Consider the following 23,311-nt stretch of genomic DNA (forward strand, 5'->3'; position numbering starts at 1 on the left):
GAACAGCATGGCGACTTTTTAGTCTGCCAGCTTGGTGACGTGTGGAAGCGCCAGACCAATGGGTTTGCAGGTTTTCCATTTCCGGTAGTGTTCAACAGCTGTGCTCCCGGTGTGTGGAGAAGATGACTTCCCTCAGAGCCTTCAACTGCGATGATCTGTTCCGATTCAACAACATGTGAGCTGGGAATGACTTTTCCTCGTGTTGTTCTCCCATGGCAGGCCATAGTGGCAGGGCAGTGCTGTGTGTGGGCTTAGAGGTGGTCTACCCCACTGGCAATGTACTGCCCATAGGGGACTGCACTCAGCTAGGCTCACAGTCTACCCTCCTCCTGGGTGGACAGACACCAAACTTGCCTGTTAGTTTTGGATAGAGTGGGGAAGAGTTCCCTCCCTCTGAGGGTTTGTGTTCTGTGTCTATGGGCTGGTGGAAACATTTCCCTTAAGAAGGCCATACATGGGTCAAATTCCCAACGATTTTTCGATTGAAAACGTCATTCTGTAATCCGATGGTGCCACCAATGATTTCCAAAATCTGTTGTTTTTCAGGAATTTCCAGCTTGCCCGATAAACGAAATGGGGAGGAACCATGAAAATCGGCCAGTGCCATTGCCCCACTAACAGAGCGAAAATCGTCCGATTAATCTTAGGTCTGAAAAATCGTTTGGAAATCGACCCATGTATGGCCGGCCTTACTATTATTATTATACAGGATTTATATAGCGCCAACAGTTTGCTCAGCACTTTACAATATAACGGGAGACAATACAGTTCAATACAAGAGGGTTAGGAGGGCCCTGCTTCTTGGAGCTTACAATCTAAGAGGGAGGGGCTAGTGGTACAAAAGGTAATAACTGTGGAGGATGGACTGGTAGGAGGAATAGAAGATTCCATTAGTAACTGAGGGCAGGATAGGTTATCAGAGATTACTAAAAGTGAGCAGAGTAGACGATAGTCTGATAAATTGGGGTAGAGTGTTCCAGAGGATGAGGGAAGCTCTGGAGATGAGCTTGGGAGGAGGAGACAAGGGAGATAGAGAGCAGGAGGTTGTGCGAGGTGCGGAGAGTACGGTTGGGTGATATTTGGAGACAAGATCGGTGATGTAATTTTGGGGCAGAGTTATAAATGGCTTTATATGTTAATGTTTTGAATTTTATTCAATGGGCAATGGAAAGCCAGTGGAGGGATTGGCAGAGAGGGGTGGCTGATACAGAACGGTTAGTAAGGTGGATGAGTCTGACAGCAGCATTCATGATAGACTGAAGAGGGGATAGCCTGCGATGAGGTTAGCCAATGAGGAGGGAGTTACAATAGTCAAGGCAAGATATAAAAAAGGAGTGAATAAGTTGCTTAGTAGTTTCAGAGCTTAAGAACGGAAGTATCTTGGAGATGTTGTGGAGGTGAAGTCTACAAGATTTGGACTTACTATCTGTCCAACAGATACACACTACAGAGTGAGGGGAAAGTCACGCTCGTCTGCTGTGGACCTTTTCCCACATTAATCACTGCAACTCCGGACACTTTCACCGACTTCCAGTTCAGGCCAGCTTTCTGCGCTGTCACAGTTTGGGTGACAATTGCAAGGTCATGCACCGCTGTACCCATATGAAATTTTTATCCTTTGAGACAAAGCTTTCTTTTGGTGGTATTTGATCACCACTGGGTGTTTTATTTTTTGCTATATAAATGAAAAAATACCACCAAATTTGAAAAATAATTTTTCTGCTTATTTTTTGTTATAAAATTATGCAAATAAATATTTCTTCATAAATTTAGGCCAAATTGTATTCTGCTACATTTTGCGGGTAAAGATAATCCAAAACAGTGCAGTTTCTATGAATGCTATAGAGTCTACAAACTATGGGATATATATTTGAAAATTGATGAGTTGAGACCCTAAAATGCTGGACGCTGGTATGGGGTATGTCAGTGATCAGGACTCTGGTATGGGGTATGGCCGTGACCTGGACACTGGTATGATGTATGGCAGTGATCAGGACTCTGGTATGGAGTATGGCCGTGACCTGGACACTGGTATGATGTATGGCAGTGATCAGGACGCTGGTATGGAGTATGGCCGTGACCTGGACACTGGTATGATGTATGGCAGTGATCAGGACGCTGGTATGGTAGTGATCAGGATGCTGGTATGAGGTATGGCAGTGATCAGGACGCTGGTATGGGGTATGGCGGTGATCAGGACTCGGGTATGGCGGTGATCAGGACTCTGGTATGGGGTATGGCGGTGAGCGGGACGCTGGCATGGGGCACGGCGGTGAGTGAGACGCTGGCATGGGGCACGGCGGTGAGTGAGACGCTGGCATGGGGCACGGCGGTGAGCGGGACGCTGGCATGGGGCATGGCGGTGATCTGACTGCTGGTATGGGGTATGGCGGTGATAGGGATTCTGGCATGGGGCATGGCGGTGATCAGGGCGTTGGTATGGGTTATGGCGGTGATCAGAATGCTTTTATGGGGTATGGTGGTGATCAGGATTCTGGTATGGCCATGTTATTGTATGCACTGGGACAGGTGACAGAGCTGGTTGTTTTGTTTATTACTATTGACAGTGATCAGGGACACTGGGGTGGCTGGCACAGCAGTGTGTGAGTGTACATGCTGCCTGACAGGCTGCTGCACACTCTCAAGCTGCTGCATCGCTTCTCTCTACTCTCACAGTGAGAGCAGAGAGAAGCGATCTTTACTTTCACTTTCTAGTGTTTACAATGTAAGTGCTGTGATTGGTAAAACAACATGCTTTCCCCCAAACACAGCGGTAATGTGATCCACTGTGTCCAGGTGACACAATGATTTTGCACAGAGCAGCCCCGATGCTCTTCTTTTTCCCGGCCAGCGGTACTGGCTCCTCCCCCCTGCCATGTGCCCCCAATAGCATCCCTCTTGCTATTGAGCCGCGTTCCTGTGAATGGACGTTGTCCATTCACACACAGTGCGGCTCGGCACATCCCCCCGCTCTCTCCTCATTGGTTGTGTGACTGTGTGATCCAATGAGGAGGGAGACCTGTGGCTTTCATGCACATTGCTGGATTGAGATCGAGTTCAGGTGAGTATAAGGAAGGGGGGGAGCTGCATAGACCCTAATGCATAGAATATACTTTAATACATAGAACCACCTTAACACACAGTATGCCAGCACATTTTACAAAGCGGCTGAATTTTATACTTCACTTTACATAGTTTGTTTGGGCCAGCTATTTCAGCCACCGTGTATGCTGTATAATACTGTAGTAGCACCAGGTACATACAGTATACAATGCTGTGTTCTGCAGCAGTACAAGTGACTTTCCATCTGATGTCAGAAAAAAAGTCAAGTTGGTCTGAATTCTTCTCTAGAGGCACCAGGGGGGCCTGGGAACACTAGGTGCTACTCAGATAATACCTGAGATGATGAACCCAGTTTAAGGCTCCATGCACACTGGGTGTTTTAACTGGGACTTTACACAGATACACAGCGTTATCTGTGTAAAGTCACGTTAAAAACAGTTTTTACCGTTTTTGCAGTAGTGTTTTTCCGCGTCCCCCCCCCAAAAAAAAAAGAATACTTTTTTTGCTAAAAAAAGTCTAAAAACGCCAATTTGCCACGTTTTACAGCATTAGAATGTTTTTACAGCTAAAACAATTCCTCTAGAAAACCACTAGTCCTGTTTTTTTTCCAGCCAAAAAACGCTGATTACAGTTTATGTGTGCATGGACACCTTAGATAACATGCTGGGGAGTTTACTGGCTGTAAAAAAAAAACTGCCAAAAGCCTAAAACAGCAGCTGTAAAAACGTCCAGTGTGCATGAGGACTAAAGGATAAGTTCACCTTTGGGAAGGTGTTACATGTTGCACTCGTTTTTAGGGCTCCTGCAGCCTCCCCCCCAATACCTCTCTTTGACAGTGGGCCGGGGATCTTCTCCCCACTCCCGCTTTCACAATTTGAAAAGAATACAGCCATACAGGGCTCCGCCCACATCATTCATTCAGAGGGTTCTGTGAATGAATGAGCTACAAGTACCGACAGCTTTTGTGGTTGATGGCTTGTAGTTCTAAATGAATTACCACGGCACTAATGAGAACTCTAGGTAGTTTGTTTAGTCTTCCTGCCATTGTTTAACTGCCTGCCCGAGGTACGAGCAGACAGATACACTGACTCTGCAGGAGCCCTGCATTGTTCCTGTGAACTGCTGATCGCAGGTGTAGTGCTTTACAGGCATATGAAATAAATAAATAAATAATGCACTTTTTTTTTTTGTTTTTTCTGTCTATGGTCTGTTGGAAAGAAGAAAATCTGTCCAAAGTGAGGGAAAATTCCCTCCTAGTCAGGATTCATATTTGTGCAGTGTGTTAATACATACACGTTGAAAATTGTGACATTAAAGTTATTGTACACTTTCAACTGTTTTTGTTGTTTTAACCAGATATTAGTGTAACTTTAATCCCTGTGTCGTTTGTTTGCACTTACATGTTGTGGCTTCAGCTTGTAGTGTCATGGCTGATTGACAGACAACTTGTTTGGGGGTCGCCCAGCGTCCAGTCCGTACCTTGCCATATCCCCTGTGTTGCATCACAAATGTGGGAGTGCTAATATGATGAAACAAATCTCCCTTCATTGCTCTGCCTGATCATTTCTGTGTCAGACAGGCAATAGCTTAATAGTAATTATATCTATGTGACTAGGCACATAAGGGATACAAAATTATCAGTATAAATGGATGAGGATGGCTTTTTATGCCCTTTCTAGGCATTTGGTATAATGTTAAGACTTCATGCACATGGATGCCAGAGGGCCATAAAACGTACATTTGGCCGTAATTCTCTGTAGTCACAGGGGCAGTGTTATGCCCACTGCCAGCCACCTGTTAAAATCAATGACAGGCTGAAATAGGCAGCAGCTGTATGCAAATGCACTATAATGCCAAAAGTATTGGGGCGCCTGTCTTTACACGCACATGAACTTTAATGGCATCCCAATCTTAGTCCGTAGGGTTCAATATTGAGTTGGTCCACCCTTTGCAGCTATAACAGCTTCAACTCTTCTGGGAAGGCTGTCCACAAGATTTAGGAGTGTATCTATGGGAATATTTGACCATTCTTCCAGAAGCTCATATGTGAGGTCAGGTACTGATGTCAGATCAGAAGGCCTGGCCCGCAGTCTCCACTCTAATTCATCCCAAAGGTGTTCAGTCGGGTTGAGGTCAGGACTCTGTGCAGGCCAGACAAGTTTCTCCACCCAAACTCGCTCATCCATGTCTTTATGGACCTTGCTTTGTGCACTGGTGTACAGTCATGTCAGAACAGGAAGGGGCCATCCTCAAACTGTTTCAACAAAGTTGGGAGCATGAAATTGTCTAAAATGCCTTGGTATGCTGACACCTTAAGACTTCCCTTTACTGGAACTACGGGGCCAACTCCAACCCCTGAAGAACACCACACTATAATCCACCCTCCACCAAACTTTACATTTGGCACAATGCAGTCAGGCAAGTACCGTTCTCCTGGCAACTGCTAAACCCAGACTTCAGATTGCCAGACAGATGCGTCATTCGTCAGAGAACACGTCTCCACTGCTCTAGAGCCCAGTGGCGGCATGCTTTACATCACTGCATCTGAAGCTTTGCATTGTACTTGGTGATGTAAGGCTTGGATGCAGATGCTCGGCCATGGAAACCCATTCCATGAAGCTCTACGCACTGTTGTTGTGCTAATCTGAAGGCCACATGAAGTTTGGAGGTCTTTAGCTATTGACTCTGCAGACAGTTGGTGACTTCTGCGCACTGTGCACGTCATCATGCGCTGACCCCGCTTTGTCATTTTACGTGGCCTACCACTTTGTGGCTGAGTTGCTGTTCCAAGTTGCTTCCACTTTATTATAATACCACTAACAGTTGACCGTGGAATATTTAGTAGCCAGGAAATGTGATGGATGGACTTATTGCACAGGTGGCAACCTATCACAGTACCACTCTTGAATTCACTGAGCTCCTGAGAGCGACCCATTCTTTCACAAATGTTTGTAGAAGCAGTCTGCATGCCTAGGTGCTTGATTTTATACACCTGTGGCCACAGAGGTGATTGGAACATCTGAATCTTATAATTTGGAGGGGTGTCCCAATACTTTTGGCAATATAGTGTATATGTACATCAGAGCAGTACTTGTATACAGAGATGTATGAGCCACTCCAAAGGCCGACTGTCATATAAATACCCAAATCTGACCTGGAATCAGCCTTTTGTAAGCCCTATATAGCAGGGCTGAGTTTTCAGAGGAAAAAGCAGTACAAGGAGCCAACCAGTTCAATTGCTGATGAAGCATGTTGATAGGAGGACCAAGCAGAGTTACAGGGACATTAAGCCATCACTGTGCTGCTTCTTTCAGTATCCAATCACAGGCAGGGGCAGGTCCAAGAGGACCTGGGTTTAGAGGAGGTGGTTAAATGATGCTGGCTATCAGACAGAGGACATCTAGTGGCTGAAAGAAAGACTGATGCTGAATATTTGCAGCAGGATCTGGTTTTGTCATTTAATCTTTAAATGACCCATCACTCTTTTTTTTTCCTATTTTGGACAGAAGTGCTTTAGCTATAGAAGTTTATTCAGAAGTATTTGGTGATGTTGTTTATTATTTTATTATACAGGATTTCTATAGCCCCAACAATTTGTTTAGCACTTTACAGAAGAAAGGACAGTACAATTAAAATACAATCAAATACAAGAGTGTTCGGTGGGTCACTCCCATGAGAGCTTACAATCTACTGTGACAATCAAAAATAGTGGGGGTGATTGAAAGAAGACTTGAACTGTGGAAGCTGTGCCCAAAGGAAAAAAAAAAAAAGACAAGCAGAGGGTACAGGGCTAGTCGCCACTACTGCCTGTGGGCTCAAAGCAGATGACTTTCTCCCTATGGGGGCAGCTATCTTGGCAGATACAGGTCAGAGCTGCCTCCCCGATGGTTTGGTGACTGGTTGGAGAATAGTGAAGAAACCGCAGAAGAGGTGCTGAAATAACAGGTTCACAGAATGGATGATGCAGGGAGACCATTGCACTTCAGGTTCTCAGGTACAGCTTCCTATCCAGCAGGCTGCCAGGAGAACGTATTGCGCAGCATGTTGGTGACATCACTGTAGTTTGAATTAATTGTTGGAAACAAATTGGAGAATGTTATCGTTCAAGTTTACAAATGCTTTCAAGATTGCTGTCACTGGGAAGGAGATGAGATCAACAATATTATTATATTATTATTATACAGCATTTATAAAGCTCCAATAGTTCGCTCAGAGCTGTACATTACAAAGGGGGATAGAACATGTGACAGAACAAAACAAATACAATGCAAAACATGAGGGGTTATGTTATACTCCTGCTTTAACACATTAATAATGTGTCTGTTTTTCTTATTCTTTTTTTTTTGCAGAAATTTGGATCCCCTCACAGAAACTGTATCCTTTATTTGACTTTGCCATCTACCAAAGTGTTCAATAACTCGGTAGACGTTTATCTTACAGGGGAAGTGCAGGGACATTAAAAAGAAAAAAACATACAGAGCTCAAAAAAAAAAAATTAAAGGAGCACTTTGAAAACACATCAGATCTCAATAAGGAAAAATATCATGCTGGATATCTATACTGATATGGAAACGTATAGAAACGTAAGGATGCCCCATCGTTTGATGGAAATGAAAATTCTCAACCTACAGAGGACTGAATTCAAAGACACCCTGAAAATCATAGTGAAAAAAATGATGCAGCAGGCTCGTCCATTTTGCTGAAATTTCAACTCAAAAAGGTACTCAGTAGTTTGTATGACCTCCACGTGCTTGTATGCATGCCTGACCATGTCGAGGTATGCTCCTAATGAGACGATGGATGGTGTCCTGGGGTATTTCCTCCCAAATCTGGACCAGGGCATCACTGAGCTCCTGGTCTGAGGTGCAACCTGGTGGTGTGAAATGGACCGAAATAACAGGTGCTCTATTAGATTTAGGTCCAAGAGGTGCTCTATTAGATTTAGGTCAGGCGAGAGTGGGGGCCATTCAGTGCTATCAATTCCTTCATCCTCCAGGAACTGCCGGCAAACTCTCGGCCCATAAGGCCGGGCATTGTCGTGCACCAGGAGGAACCCAGGACCCACTGCACCAGTGTAGGTTCTGATAATGGATCCAAGGATTTCATCCCGATACGTAATGGCAGTCATGGTGCCATTTTCTAGCCTGTAGAGGTCTGTGCGTCCCTCCGTGGAATGCTTTCCAAGACCATCACTGACCAACCACCAAAACGGTCATGCTGAACGATGTTATAGGCAGCATTACGTTCACCATGGCTTCTCCAGACCCTTTCATGTCTGTCACATGTCCTCAGGGTGAACCTACTCTCATCAGTGAAAAGCACAGGATGCAGTGGCGGACCCGCCAATTATGATATTCAATGGCAAATGCCAATCGAGCTCTATAGTGCTGGGCAGTGAGCAATGGGCCCACTAGAGGATGTTGGGCCCTCAGGCCACCATCATGAAGTTTCTAATTGTTTGGTCAGAGACATTTACACCAGTGGCCTGCTGGAAGTCATTTTGTAGGGCTCTGGCAGTGCTCATCCTGTTCCTCCTTGCACAAAGGAAGATACCGGTCCTGCTGATGGGTTAAGGACCTTCTACGGCCCTGTCCAGCTCTCTTAGAGTAACTCTGTCTCCTGGGATTTCCTCCATGCTCTTGAGACTGTACTAAGGAATACAGCAAACCTTCTGGCAATGGCACGTATTGATGTGCCATTGTGGATGAGTTGGACTGCCTGTGAAACCTCTGTAGGGTTCAGGTATTGCCTCATGCTACCAGTAGTGACAATGACCCTAGCCTAGTGAAAAACAGTCAGAAAAGATGAGTAGGGAAAAAAATGTCAGTAGCCTCCACCTGTAAAACCATTCCAGTTTTGGGGGTCATCTCATTCTCATTGTTGCCCATCTAGTGCACCTGTTAAGTTCATTAATACCAAAGCACCTTAAACTGATTAACAACCCCCTCTGCAACTTAAATGACCAGATCAATATCCCAGGAGTTTAATAGACTTGATGCTATACTCTGATTAAAAAGTGTTCCTTTAATTTTTTTGAGCAGTGTATAATCATATATGTGGTTTCTGCATTGGTCCCCTGCCAGCTCTAAGACCAAGTACTCAGTCTTCACTGACTGGTGCGCCATGCTGTGGAGGGGACAGGAGCAGCTGGCTCAGTTTCTCAGTAGAGAATCTGAGACAGCTGCTGGTCAAGCATGTGGGTGAATCCTGACATTATTGTTGGGATACCTGCAGAGCCTGGACCAGCTGTGTGACATCTTAAGTCTGCTGTCAGCTGAATCTGGGTCACAGTTGTGCATAACTAAGTGCACTCCTGTGATCCAGAAGAGAAGTACGGGCAAACATGCTTTAGCCATGCTTGTCTTTTACTGAAGAAGTCTCATCTTACATATGTTTGCTTTATCCTTTCCCACATAGGACAGATGCATACAGTACTTTGTACATTTGCATTGGTGCAGTACATCCAGAGCTAGAGCAGTTGATCATAACCCCCCTCTCCCACCACCACTGTCTAGCCACGCTGCTACATTTGAGACAAATACTTAATGAGCGGTGATTGGCAGTACTGGTCACAACACAAGCAGAGGGTAAGGGTATTTCAGTCAGGTGGAAGAACAGTGGTGGTTTAGTCTTCACTTACTGTATGGTGAAGAAGGCAGAGCACCCAAGGCCAGGGAGAGGGGATGTGTCAGCCAGAGGAAGACACTGCAGTCTGTGGCCCAAGTCCTCACTTGGGGAGGAAGGACATTCTGACAGATGTGCTCACAGCAGAGTGGGTGGTAAAAAATCGGGCATCATGCAGGGGAGAAGCTGACAGGCAGTAATAGCAGCCATAAAGATGTGAATTATTGTAGAATTATTCAGTGTTTCTTTTTACAAAGATTGGTATTTAAACATGAATAATTGGATTGCAGTTAATATCTGTTGCTGATGAAACTTTCTTTAAGGACATTTTAATTGGTTCAGTAAATACTGTGTTTCTTAATAAACGTGTCAGTATGGGATTCCATTTTATTTACAGTATTTGGCCCACTGGCCAGAATATTTCATTGTTGCTGAGGCTCCAGGAGGTGAACTTATGGGTTACAGTAAGTATTTGATTTATTTCCTGTAACAGATTTTCAGCTATTAAAAAGGCACAATATCACACCATCATTGCACCAAGAGTCCAAAACAAGCACCATATGGGAAATACAAGCAGGCAGTATTTTATCATTTTAAGTGCTTTAACTGAATGTTTTCATCGTTAACATTTGTAAAGCAGCAGTAGTAATGAAAAGCAGGCACTCTTTACTGTGTTTATCAGGGGAGTGGAAATTTTTGAAAAAACTACTTGTCCAAGGGACTAAATCGGTGCCCAAATCTACTTGTCCCTCATCACAATCTACTTGTCCAGGTACGTTTTTTTTTAACCAAAACCGTATTTAAATCGGTGGTGATATTAGGAATGCTTTAAAAACAAAATGGGTTTTATGGCGACTTAAACGTTTAATATTTTTAGCATTGCGCTGTTTATCTCCTCCTCTCCTCCCTGCCTGTCACAGCATCGCACTCAGGGACTAGCAGGGAGCAGAGAGACCTTGCAGTGTAATGAACACTGATTGGGTGTTCGTCAGGACAGGGTGGGTCAGCGCTTCTCCTTTATCCCTTTAGCTGCCAGAGCCATTTTTGTGTTTTTTGCACAAGATTTTTAAAAATCATTTTATGTTTGAAGATTACATAAAACCCCCTAACGTTGTCCTGAGGTGCCATGTTGAACTTCCAGTGACCAGTATGAGAAAGTGAGAGGGATAACACCAAATTTAACACACCTGCTCCCCATTCACACCTGAGACCTTGTAACGCTAACGAGTCACATGATATTGGGGAGGGAAAATGGCTAATTGGGCCGAATTTGGACATTTTCACTTAGGGGTGTACTCACTTTTGTTGCCAACGGTTTAAGACATTAATGGCTGTGTGTTGAGTTATTTACACTGTTATACAAGATGTACACTCACTACTTTACATTGTAGCAAAGCGTCATTTCTTCAGTGTTGTCACATGAAAATGTGAGGGGTGTACTCACTTCTGTGAGATACTGTATTTTCTGAAATCAGAGATCCTAGAGAACAAAATAGTGGTAGTTCCAATTTTTTATGTCGCATGATATTACCGCAAAATTTCTATAAAAAATACAAGTTGATTAATTTTAGGGTACAAAAAAAGCAATAAATTACCCTAATTTTTTGTAAAATATAAAAGATGAGGTTGCAGCGAGTAAATAGTTATCCAACTTGTCAAACCTTAAATTTTCGTGCACTGTTGAAATGGCGACAAACGTCAGTACCCTATATTTTCTATAGGTGATGCTTTTAAAGCCCCTTCTAGGTCATCAAATTAGTGTGATGTAGGAGGTCTAGAATTATTGCTCTCATTCTGGCGTGCGCAGCGATATGTAACGTGTAGTTCAAACGACGTTTTCATGCGTAGGCGCCCCAGTGTGTGCTCTTACGTTTGTACGTGCGTATGTGTGGGTTGGGGCTCCATTTTTTTTGGGGGGGGGGGGATGTTATGTGCTTGGGTGTAACTTTCATTTTTTACAGGACAAGAAGAGGGAGGGTAGTGGATGTGTCCGCTCTCCTCCCTTCTCTCTAGTCGCCGGCGGTGAGCCGGTCCTGAGCCTGCAGATAGGCAAGTGCAGCCCGGGAGATAGTGAGCAGGGGGAGATTCACACTAGGGTGGAAAGGCTGGCACTGTGTGGAAGCATTCAGGTGGTAGCTCTGCGGCCCAAATTCCACCGGACAGGTGAGCCCGCAGCAGGGCTAAAGGTAGAGAAAAAAAGTACCTGCGCGGTGCCTGAAACTACATGTGTTGGGTGATATAATTTCAACATCCCTGCTTTATGCTAAGATACCTGGAACCATTGAAACATGGGCTGCAAATGTTAGGTTACAGAGCACATGGCTGGCCTTCTCCCTTCCACACCTGCTGTAGCTATTGCAAATCATGCCCGCTAAAACAAGTGGTAATATATTATATTTCCGGAGGACCATATCTTATAATGCCACTCCTTTACTGTTCCTCGGCCACAAGTATTCGACCAGTTTAATAGATTACTAGCCTCCACATATGCAACTGTTTCTCATGCCAGATTGTACATCCTGTGGTGAATCTTGAGCTTCGAAGCAATATTTCTGTATGGAAAGGCCTTTAAGGATCTCCACACTGAGAAAATATTGCAATGTTGCATAGGAAAATTATACAACATTAGCTTGTTCTTGGGCCCAGTTGTACAGGGGTACACTTCAGGTTTTAACAATGAAACTGATAAATTGTTAGCTGAATTCTTACTGTATACTTAATAGTATGTGTATTTGACTTCTAGTAATGGGCAAAGCTGAAGGGTCTGTGGCTCGAGAAGAGTGGCATGGACACGTCACAGCACTCTCTGTAGCACCTGAATTTCGGCGCCTTGGGTTAGCCGCCAAACTGATGGAACTTCTTGAAGAAATTTCGGAAAGGTGAAAGCTGCTCCATAATGACATTGCACTGTGAGCATCATGTTCTAAAAGAACCTCCTAACCTTTTATTTTCCTAATTTTCAGGAAAGGAGGCTTTTTTGTTGATCTGTTTGTAAGAGTTTCCAATCAGGTAGCAGTGAACATGTATAAACAGCTGGGCTACAGTGTCTATAGGACTGTAATAGAATACTACTCAGCCAGTAACGGGGAGCCAGATGAAGATGCTTATGGTAAGTTACAAGTAAATTATTTCTTTCTAACCTCTCAGAATTAAATGTGGGGGGGATTTGCAATAATGTGCAAGTATGTTATAGCATACATACCATTGGGAATGCTGTGGGTACAAGTATGCTATGCCATACTTACCATTGGGAATGCTGTGGGTACAAGTATGTTATGGCATACTTACCATTGGGAATGCTGTGGGTACAAGTATGCTATGGCATACTTACCATTGGGAATGCTGTGGGTACAAGTATGCTATGGCATACTTACCATTGAGAATGCTGTGGGTACAAGTATGCTATGGCATACTTACCATTGGGAATGCTGTGGGTACAAGTATGCTATGGCATACTTACCATTGGGAATGCTGTGGGTACAAGTATGCTATGGCATACTTACCATTGGGAATGCTGTGGGTACAAGTATGCTATGGCATACTTACCATTGGGAATGCTGTGGGTACAAGTATGCTATGGCATACTTACCATTGGGAATGCTGTGGGTACAAGTATGCTATGGCATACTTACCATTGGGAATGCTGTGGGTACAAGTATGCTATGGCATACTTACCATTGAGAATGCTGTGGGTCCAACAACTTCTTGCTTTGTCCATTAGGCAGGCACTGATAATGTAACTCCAGTGCATGTGCACTAGTCACACACTCTCTGCATCAGGATCAACTCCTGGCATCTTATAAACTGTAGCGTGCATAAGCAGCATTCACTGTACAAATTAATGAAAAAAAAATTGATAGGTAAAATAGTCTTTTGGTATTCTAATTGGGTAAGTTATTTTTTGACAGAATAATTATTTTCTACTAAAACTCTTAACTGCTGGCACATTTTTGTGGAATGAATGCAAAGCGTTCTCTGATTGGATGAGATGGAGTGGTGAGGCTGTAACATCACACTCTACACCTCGTCCAATCAGAGAATGCTTTAAATTCATTCAGAGAATGCTTTGCATTTTATGAATAGACCTGTGCAGGGCAGCCTACCTCCTATATTCACAGCTGCATCAGTCAGGTATGTCATGTACGTAGTTACATACCGATACCTGGAATTATTCTTAAGTCGTTCTATGGAAATTTAGCTATGCACCTCACTGTCACTTTGCAGACAGAAGGATTGCTTTGTGTCCAAGCATTCAGTATCCATCTGAAAAGAAAAAAAACTATACTTGAACCTTCGATTCAAAGCATTCTAGTAATGAAAGCCCAAAAAAACATTGTTATGAAGAGACTAAGCAGTCTGAAATAGCTACTGATGATCTTTTTAAACATTTTAAAAAGAGGTATGGCCCATAGTAACCAGTCACTTACAAATTGACACTTTTGAACATGTTAGGCATTGAATGCTAATAAATAAATAATTTGCGCTAGTAAATATATATAAATATATGTAAAGAAATCATCAAATCATAAGTCCAGAAAAATATATATATACCAATACCACAGAAAAATATAAAAAACTTTTTAGGTGCAAAAAAACTTTTGTGCAAAAGGAGTGTCTCAATATAAAAAAAGTGTCTCAATATAAAAAAATTTCACCAAAAAACCTTGATAATATAATGGCAGATCATCCATAAAAATATCTTCAGAAACGGAAGCTCTCCAACACACCGATCCTCATCGATCAAAATAACAGGACGAAAAACTTTGTAGTTAATCGAAAATCCACTTCTCCAATAGAAAAAGGACCACCTTCAAACGTATCCATGGGGGGAAATGCCAAGCACTCGAGAGAAACAGAAAGACTTCATGGTGCAATATTATAAAAACCAATTCCTTTATTAGATACTCATTGCACTTACTCAAGAGGTGTCCCAGCCGACACCAGCATCAACAGCAATCACATAAACGAGCCTGACTACTCAGCACATGTGCAATAGCTGGCAGTGCACATGTGCTGAGTAGTCAGGCTCGTTTATGTGATTGCTGTTGATGCTGTTGATGCTGGTGTCGGCTGGGACACCTCTTGAGTAAGTGCAATGAGTATCTAATAAAGGAATTGGTTTTTATAATATTGCACCATGAAGTCTTTCTGTTTCTCTCGAGTGCTTGGCATTTCCCCCCATGGATACGTTTGAAGGTGGTCCTTTTTCTATTGGAGAAGTGGATTTTCGATTAACTACAAAGTTTTTCGTCCTGTTATTTCGATCGATGAGGATCGGTGTGTTGGAGAGCTTCCGTTTCTGAAGATATTTTTATGGATGATCTGCCATTATATTATCAAGGTTTTTTGGTGAAATTTTTTTATATTGAGACACTTTTTTTATATTGAGACACTCCTTTTGCACAAAAGTTTTTTTGCACCTAAAAAGTTTTTTATATTTTTCTGTGGTATTGGTATATATATATTTTTCTGGACTTATGATTTGATGATTTCTTTACATATATTTATATATATTTACTAGCGCAAATTATTTATTAATTGGTACACTTTATATATGGTGGTTTTTTTGCAGCTGGTACACTATTAGTAAGTTATACAATTTTGACCATAGGCGCTATTATTAATTTTTCTTATTGAATGCTAATATCTGATTACTTTGCTGTGTGAAACTTTTAATGCATCTCAAATAATATTAATAAAATGGATTTATTGGCGGAAAACCATTCTAGAAGATCAGGCAGACATGGGCCACCTAGCTAAAGGTAAACGTCTGTAAACAAAGGAATATTATCTTTCCAAAGTGCCAGCTGCATGTACTGTTGTAAGTTGTCCCATGCAGCTGTTCAGGTTGGCTGTGATTCACTGTGAACCTGTCCAAGCCAGACCCACCCACATGCGAGCATCATGAGGCCACAGGCCGTATCAGTCTTTTCAGCAGCTGTGTAGGGAAGCTCACAATAGTATATACAGGCTGTTACACATTTAGGATGTAGTGCTGCTTTCTTTGCACACGTTCAATTTACATGTTTTGGGCTGCCTGATCTCCCTGCACCTTTTTAAAAAATTCTGCAACCGTAACTACAATCATCTGCATGTAACAAATGGCTTGGTACCAGTGGTTGGTGTCAGTCCTAATACCAAAATATAGGGGCACTACATGAAGGCAGAATACAGTGCAAACTGTACAGTTTAAAATAAGGTTAAAAACAGTCAATTGCACCGTGGGATTCAGCACTGCATGCAGACCCCTGTCTATTTTTTTTTTTTCGCCATCTGTGTCCCATTGCGGAAATTTCCCTTCATGTCCTGTCCCATAGCCAAACCGGAAGTGATAGGAAATCGCTGCAAATTAAGGGAATTTCATGGGGACCCCCAGGTCACCAGAACTAGTGTCTCCATTGGAAGATTTCCCTTTTATTACTTTTCTGGGCCTACCCAAAATTTTCTTTTACTTTCACTTTCATAATGGTAAACAAGACAAATAGGGTGAATTACGGGGGCACAGACAGCAATAAAAACTGCCATGCATTCTAATCCCTCTCCACTCTATCCACAGCTAAAACAAAGCTTTACCTTTAGTTAAACTTTAATATAATAAGCAACAACAAATGGTGCAGAAGCTGAGTAACAAACTAAAAGGAGTATTTTAGAACAGTAGTCCATTGTAAAACAGTCACTTTTATGATAGCTACAGTTCCTCTCAACAGGCTGTTCTCTCAGATACTAAAAACAAAGAAAAGAACAGAGGGCGCAACCATGTAAGTGTAGATTTATTAAAAGGGTATGGTTAAAGTGACATTACGTACCCGCATGTAATAGGATACAAATAGGCACGTCATCATGCATTATAAAGGTCACTGCTAGGCAATCATGAGAGCATGTGCAGAGTTTGCCAGGGAAGTGACCAATTGTTGCAGAGTTGCGCCAGTAAGCAGCTGTATGGCATATGCAATGCTCGCCAGGGAAGCGACCAGATAATGCAGAGTGATGCCTGGAAGCGACTATGGATGGATAGATACCAGTAGAGCCAGCTGCTTAATGCAGTTATTAGCCCAGTAGGACGCTCAGCAAATACAGAGTAGCCTTACCTGAAACTGCAAGCCATAGTCCTTAACCACCTTCCGTCCGGCCGTTGTATATAAACAGCTGGACGGTGGCAGTGCAGGAGCGGGTGGCCGTTTATAAATGGCCTGCCCGCCCCCTGCTTGTGCGCGCTTCCTGGGAGCGCACAGCACCGCGATCTGGTGCCTGCTGTGTCCTCCAGACACAGTGGAACACCGATCATCGGACGGGACCTCTGAGCGAGGTCCCGATCACGTGATCACTGATTGGCCAATCAGTGATCACATGCAGAGTAGTAAGCAAGATGTCACTTCTGACATCATTGCTTACTACGTGTGAAATGTGTGAATGATCACAGAGGTCACATGGTACAAGGCTATTCACAACAGCCTTGTACCATGTGACAAGCTGTGACCAATCACAGCTCACACAATAGTTCTCAATGGCTGCAAGAATGCAGCCAGAGAGAAGAAGAAATGATTGATTTTACAGCCTTCTGTGTAAAAAAAAAAAAAAAAAAAAAAAAAAAAAAAAATCTTCATCACCCCCAACAAGTAGTACAGTGTCACCATGGTTAACCATTTTTGGTTATAAACTAATTTGGGTTATATATATATTTTCTTTTTTACTAAAAAGATAACGGAATAAATTTTGGCCAAGATTTATGATTAAATATTTATTTGCAAAATATTATAAGAAAAACACTTTTCAAAATTTTTGGACTTTCATTTACATAGCAAAAAAAAAAAATCCCAGTGGTGAATAAATAAAACCAAAATAGAGCTTTATCTGTCTCAAAAAAATGCTAAAAAATTCATATGGGTACAGTGTTGCATGACCACGCAATTGTCATTCAAAGTGTGATAGCACTGAAAGCTGAAAAGTGACCTGGACAGGAAGGGGGTGAAAGCGTCCGGACTTGAAGTGCTTAAATTTCTATCAAACCTTGCATAGTCTCCCCAGCTGGGCATACATGTACTTTTCCATGCAGAGTGTACTAATAAGTTGGTGAGTGGAGAAATTGGGGGATTTTCAATGAATTAGAAATAATTTACTGTCTTGAAACAGAGATCTCAATACTGCTGCCTGTATAAGGGTCTCATAGGGCAGATGTTTAGTGCAGCATAAAATACCTGTAAAACGATTTTTGGGAATATACTGTGCATTCTTATTTTTACTGTGTTCTTTTAAAAAAAAAAGTTTGTAAAAAATTCAGTATTTCTTTAGTGGGTGGCTATTTCCCACATTTACCCTAGCTTCACACCTATGCAGATGTTTCTGCATTGCATTTTGCGTTGTTTTGCGTTTTTGATGCGTTTTGTTTTTTTAATTTTTCTTGTTGCTAGGCAGATTTTAAAAGCAAAATGCAGCAAAAAAGCAATACATGCAGCGTTCCCATTTGAAGTCTATAGAACCAAAAACGCAACGTTTTGCGTTCCAAAAACCACACCAGGCGAAAACGCACAGGTGTAAACATGCCCCATAGGAAATCAAGTTAAATGGACTGTACAGCGTTTCTGCAAAACGCTGCAGAAAATGCTTAGGTGTGAACCTAGGGTAATGTGCTTTCTGTTGTTGCAGAACTCCAAGTTTAATCTGCATTTTCTTTTTATTTTCAGACATGAGAAAGGCGCTATCAAGAGATACAGAGAAAAAGTCTATTATACCCTTACCCCATCCTGTTAGACCAGAAGATATTGAATAACGAAAGCTGTGGTTCTTGGGCAAAGTAGTGAAGTTTATATCTTCATATTATGTACATAGTAAAGTACTTGGCTTAGTCTTGCAACTTTCATTACACTCAATGAAATGTATATGTTGCAAAACATCTTCTAATATTGGCAAACATGGCAGCATTTACGGACGTTTAGTAGAAAATTCCATATTTTTAACTAATGAATAGCTATGAATTTGAGAATCGTGTAATTATTTATTTAGGTGAATGATTTCATGCTTATGGACAAGAATCTGGCTTGAAGTAATGAATTTCAGTACTATTCCTTCTTTTCATGAGGACCATTAAATGTTTTGCTAAACCTAGCCAGATACGTAAATAACATTCAGTAGATTTCCCCATCGACACTATGGATGGACAAATCTCCAGCTGCTGGCTATTGTATTCTGACAGAACACACCTATGGCTGTCAGTATACTCAAACAGTGAGTGAATCGATTGGCTGCAGTTACTGTTCAGCCAACCTTTTCCCCCAGCTCCTTCAATTTTTAAATTTTGAAGTCTGTCGAGCTGGTTGGTGTGGTCAGGTGTCACCTGAAATTTGAGTATGCAGAGATAACTGCAATTAAATGGACACTAATCTGAAAATAATGTAATGCAATATTGGTAATTAATGTAATGTAAAGATAACATTTGATATTATAGTATCCTTTTCTTTTTATGAGCCGCCTCGGGGTTGTTACTGCCTCATTTTTGTTATTCTCCATGCATACAGGGGCGGACTGACCATTTGGAAACTCGGGCACTGCCCGAGGGCCCGGGGTCAGTAGGGGGCCCCATGAGATGCCTCTGGTACCTTTTTTCATAGGCTTTTTTGAGTTTGGACAAGGACACAGGGGCCCCATGATCCCCTATTGCCTGGGGGCCCCATGCGTTGTCAGTCCGCCCCTGCATGCATATCAACAGACTTTAAAGGGAACCTGTCACTTTCAGGCTTACCTGGTCTAACTGAGGGTTGGAGGTAGCCAACTTTATGAAATAGCTAGTTCTATGGAAGTGCACTGCTACATATCCATGAAATAGCCATTCTTGAGCCAACGTTAACTGGGTGTGAGGAAGTCTTGCCTGGAATGTAGGAATCTTATTAAGGCCCAGTCCTCCCAAAACAATTATTTAAACTGTATATAGATGCTAATGGACTTTTTTTTTTTAGACTCCAAGGCAAGATCTCTGTTTTGCAGGTCCTCTAATCTACTGAGGCTTTTATGAAAAAGATCTTGCATATATATATATATATATATATATATATATATTTCCCCAACAATGCCAGACATCCTTTCTACAGGTCCTCATTATTGTATTAATCAGAGATCATTATATATTAAATTTTATTTACATTATAAGTTATATTTGTGTTTATGGTGAGAAGAGCAATAATAGTTTAACCACTTAAGGGCAAACTTATTTTCACTTTCAGAGGAAATCCTGGAATTTGCTTGTCCAGTTATCCTGTCACATTTAATATAAATCTGTCACAAACCTGAGCAATTCAAGCCAAGTAAATAAATGCAACATGCATAAGCAAAGATCACCTATTTTGAAAACCATGTGTTTGGAGAGTCAGTAAAGCTAGAAGTAATGGCTACTGAGTTTATATAGAAATCAAATGAGTGGTTTTCCAGTACATTAAAGGACCAATGGACTCGAAATGTGAGAGGGTTCAGGGGCCACGCTTGACTTTTACAAGTAAAGTTTACATATAACTACTGCTACCTGTATTTCTGGATCTACTGATCTTTTGATAAGTTGTCTCTTTTTAAAGTAATTTCTGCTTTAAATGCTCAATTTGACTTAGCTGGGACTGTGACATTTATTTTAAATGGGGCATGACAAAGGGATAACAGAAAAACTGTTGTGATGGCCTGTGTTTGTTTTCCGGCTGTGAGAAGTATAAATGGTTTCCCAAACTTCCAGCCATGTTTTTCACCCTGAGGCGTGCAAGATCTACTAAGTACGCAAGGGTTGTTTTTCTGCTAACAACTGAGAGTTACTTTCTTAGGCTAGGTTCACACCTATGCAGTTTGTGTTTCATCCGTTTCTGCAGTGCTTTTTGCGTTGTGTTTTACATATGTATTTTTCATGCATTTTGCGGTTTTTTGGGGTTTTTTTCAACTTGTTACTGGGCAGATTAAATCGCAGAAACGCGTCAAAAGCGCATTACATGCTTTTCTGCAGCATCTATATTGAAGTCTGTGGAACCAAAACGCAACGTTTTGCATTTGAAAAAGTCCCTGACCCTTTCCAAAAAATGCACCGTGTGAAAATGTGGAGATGTGAAAGTGTCCCATAGGAAATCATGTTAAATGGACTGTAGTGCATTTCTGCAAAATGCAAGGCAAAACACTTAGGTGTGAACCTAGATTCAGCAGGTGTGCTTTAGATGTTAGATTATTTTTTTTTTTTGTGTGTTTTTATTTAATGCAGTATCACACAGCATTGTATCCTGAAACACTCCAAAAGCTTTAGTGAAAAGAAAAACAATCCGTCACGATCTGTCGCAATGTGCAGTGGCTAAGTGATTAGCACGTCTGCCTGGCAGCACTACGATCTTTGGTTTGAATCCAAACTGGTGCACTACCTTTATGGAGTTTGCATGTTCTCCTTGTGCCTGCATGGGTTTCCTCCGGGTACTCCAGTTTCCTCACACACTCCAAAGACATGCTGGTAGGTTTATTGGCTCCTGTCTAAATTGACCCTTATATGTGTATGTATGAATGAGAGTTAGGGACCTTAGATTGTACACTCCTTGAGGGTTAGGGACTGATGTGACTGTACAATATATATGTTAAGTGCTACATAAATTGGCAGTGCTATATAAGTACCTGTAATAAATAAAATGATTGGTCTCAGTGTTGTAATAAGTATGGCATGTCATCTTCAGCACTCCTATAGACATGACCAAATATATTATCTGGTTTGCTGTAGTTAACTCTGGCAACAGTGCTGAGGATCCCTGAAATGTTATCGCAAGCAGATATCTGGTAAAAGCAGCTAGCCACATTGGCTGTTAAATGGAACCTCTTGATTATTCGATATACAAACACATAGTTCTCTGTCTATGGCAGGAGAAAGTGACTTTTTTTTTTTATACACTAACCAAATGACTAAATTGCCTGTGTAGTACTGGACTATGTTGTATTACTTTTTAGCAAAAGCATTGATTTTTTTTTTTTTTTAAAGTTTTCTCCAAGCTAAAGTAAAATATCATTGCTTGAAATTTCTTTGCATGGTGCTGCAAAACTCCCACCGTACCAGAACTACTTCCTAAGCATATATGTACTCTAGGCTGACTTTTGGAAATGGGTAAAGTATAACTAAAGCCTCTAACGCTTTACATACCATCTGAGTGGTGATGGGAAAAACCATGGTTAGATTCTCCTCTCTGTCCTAGGGAATGAAAGTGAGGGTAAATCCAAACATTTCTGTTGTTCCCAGAACAAGAATAGAGGAGTAATCTTCAAATGGAGGCACATGTTCTTGTGACAACTGTATTAAGAGTGGAATTCCTTCACCGTTGAAACATATCATCTGAGTTATACTGAGTCTACAGGGTAGAGAATGAAGGAAATGGCAAAAACAATAATTGTCATTGGTTCTAACCTTCCCTTATGAAAAAAAAAAAGGTTTGGCTTTTTATACGCTTTAAAAGAGAAGTTTTGGGGGGAATCAATATTCACTTGCAGCGTTGATCCAGTGCTGGGTCTTTCTCCTTCCGCTTTTAAGACCGAGAATTGAGTGATCAAAGACTACTGATCGCTCCGTTCTCGGTCTTTGCTGAGCAGTGACTGCCAGTCACTGGTTCTCTGCTCTTCCTCTCTGGTGCTCTCTGGAATGCTGGGCTGTGGAGGGAGTGGGAGCAGCTGGCTCAGTCTCTTAGCTGCACACTGAGACAATAAGCCAGCTGATGGTCCAGGCATCTGGGTGGATCCTGACATTAAAGTTGGGGTCTCCACAGTCTGGACTGACTGTGATGTCAGCCAACAGTGGCCTTTACCCACTCTCAGCTGAAAACAGCTCATAGAATTGCAGAACAAAGTGCACTCCTGTGACTCACTGGAGAAGTAGGGCCAAAAGAGCTTTGGCCCTACTTCTTCTTTACAGTAACCTGTACTCAGAAATATGGGGGCTCCCTTTCTTGTCCTCCCTCCAGCATTGTTTGACTGCCTCTGATATTAATACTTTGTGACAAAGACCTTAAACAGAAAAGACCTTAAACGGAACTCCTGTCAGCTGTGAAATGTGGAAGAAGAGAAGCTCTTGAATACTATTTCGTAGCTGACATTTATTTTAGCCTGGAAAAAAACCTTTAAGCCTTCAATAAACACTGTATATATTTGCTGAGGTGAAATATAGATGGATAGGTATGAAGAAATAAACAAATTTGTTCTTTTGCCCAAGAACCTTTTGTAAATTTGGCTTCCAGTCTGCATTGCATTGCTCTGTAGTGTGCTGCAACTTGCTCTTGTACAGGAGATGATAATGCTGTAAAAATGGTGATTTTGAAACAATGGGTGGAATAAAATGTGCTGATGTTCTAAAAATTGTATTGTGTTTATTTATAAAATATGTTTGATTGTTTTGTTTTTTTAATAAATCTTTCTTCAGCTAAAAGTTTCTGTTTCATGTTGGATAAAGAATAAAACCAATGTAGGCATTGCTGGGTCGTGCATCTCCCTTCCAAAGATATTAAACAGTTTTACAATGAGTTGAAGAAACCTAGTTCAAAGGATATTACAGACTATAATATACTCAGTTTACCCAAATGTTTTTTTCTCAAAACGTCTTCCACGACAGCCCCTTCAGACGTAGAGCTCCTCTCTCGGGGAC

General features: G+C 41.8%; 1 protein-coding gene across 1 annotated transcript; it reads left to right on the plus strand.

Moving 5' to 3' along the window:
- Nucleotides 1-51: 51 nt before the first annotated feature.
- On the plus strand, nt 52-23,025 carry LOC149449411 (N-alpha-acetyltransferase 20). Its single transcript, XM_089693259.1, has 6 exons — nt 52-175; nt 7,413-7,437; nt 10,061-10,151; nt 12,431-12,566; nt 12,651-12,796; nt 18,369-23,025. Exons 1-6 carry the CDS (start codon nt 123-125, stop codon nt 18,452-18,454), a joined length of 537 nt encoding a protein of 178 aa, XP_089549385.1. The 5' UTR covers nt 52-122; the 3' UTR covers nt 18,455-23,025.
- Nucleotides 23,026-23,311: the final 286 nt, after the last annotated feature.

Source organism: Staurois parvus, unplaced genomic scaffold (assembly GCF_062004578.1).
Source record: "Staurois parvus isolate SC_StPar_1 unplaced genomic scaffold, SC_StPar_1.0 ptg000619l, whole genome shotgun sequence".
Classification (NCBI taxonomy): domain Eukaryota; kingdom Metazoa; phylum Chordata; class Amphibia; order Anura; family Ranidae; genus Staurois; species Staurois parvus.

What these genes read in the sequence shown, in the direction of transcription:
- LOC149449411 (XM_089693259.1), top strand. Translation starts at nt 123, where the DNA reads ATGACTTCCCTCAGAGCCTTCAACTGCGATGATCTGTTCCGATTCAAC. An exon ending in AGGTGAACTTATGGGTTACA is followed by an intron (nt 10,152 to 12,430) that starts GTAAGTATTTGA and finishes TTTGACTTCTAG; the next exon opens with TAATGGGCAAAGCTGAAGGG. An exon ending in GCCAGATGAAGATGCTTATG is followed by an intron (nt 12,797 to 18,368) that starts GTAAGTTACAAG and finishes TTTTATTTTCAG; the next exon opens with ACATGAGAAAGGCGCTATCA.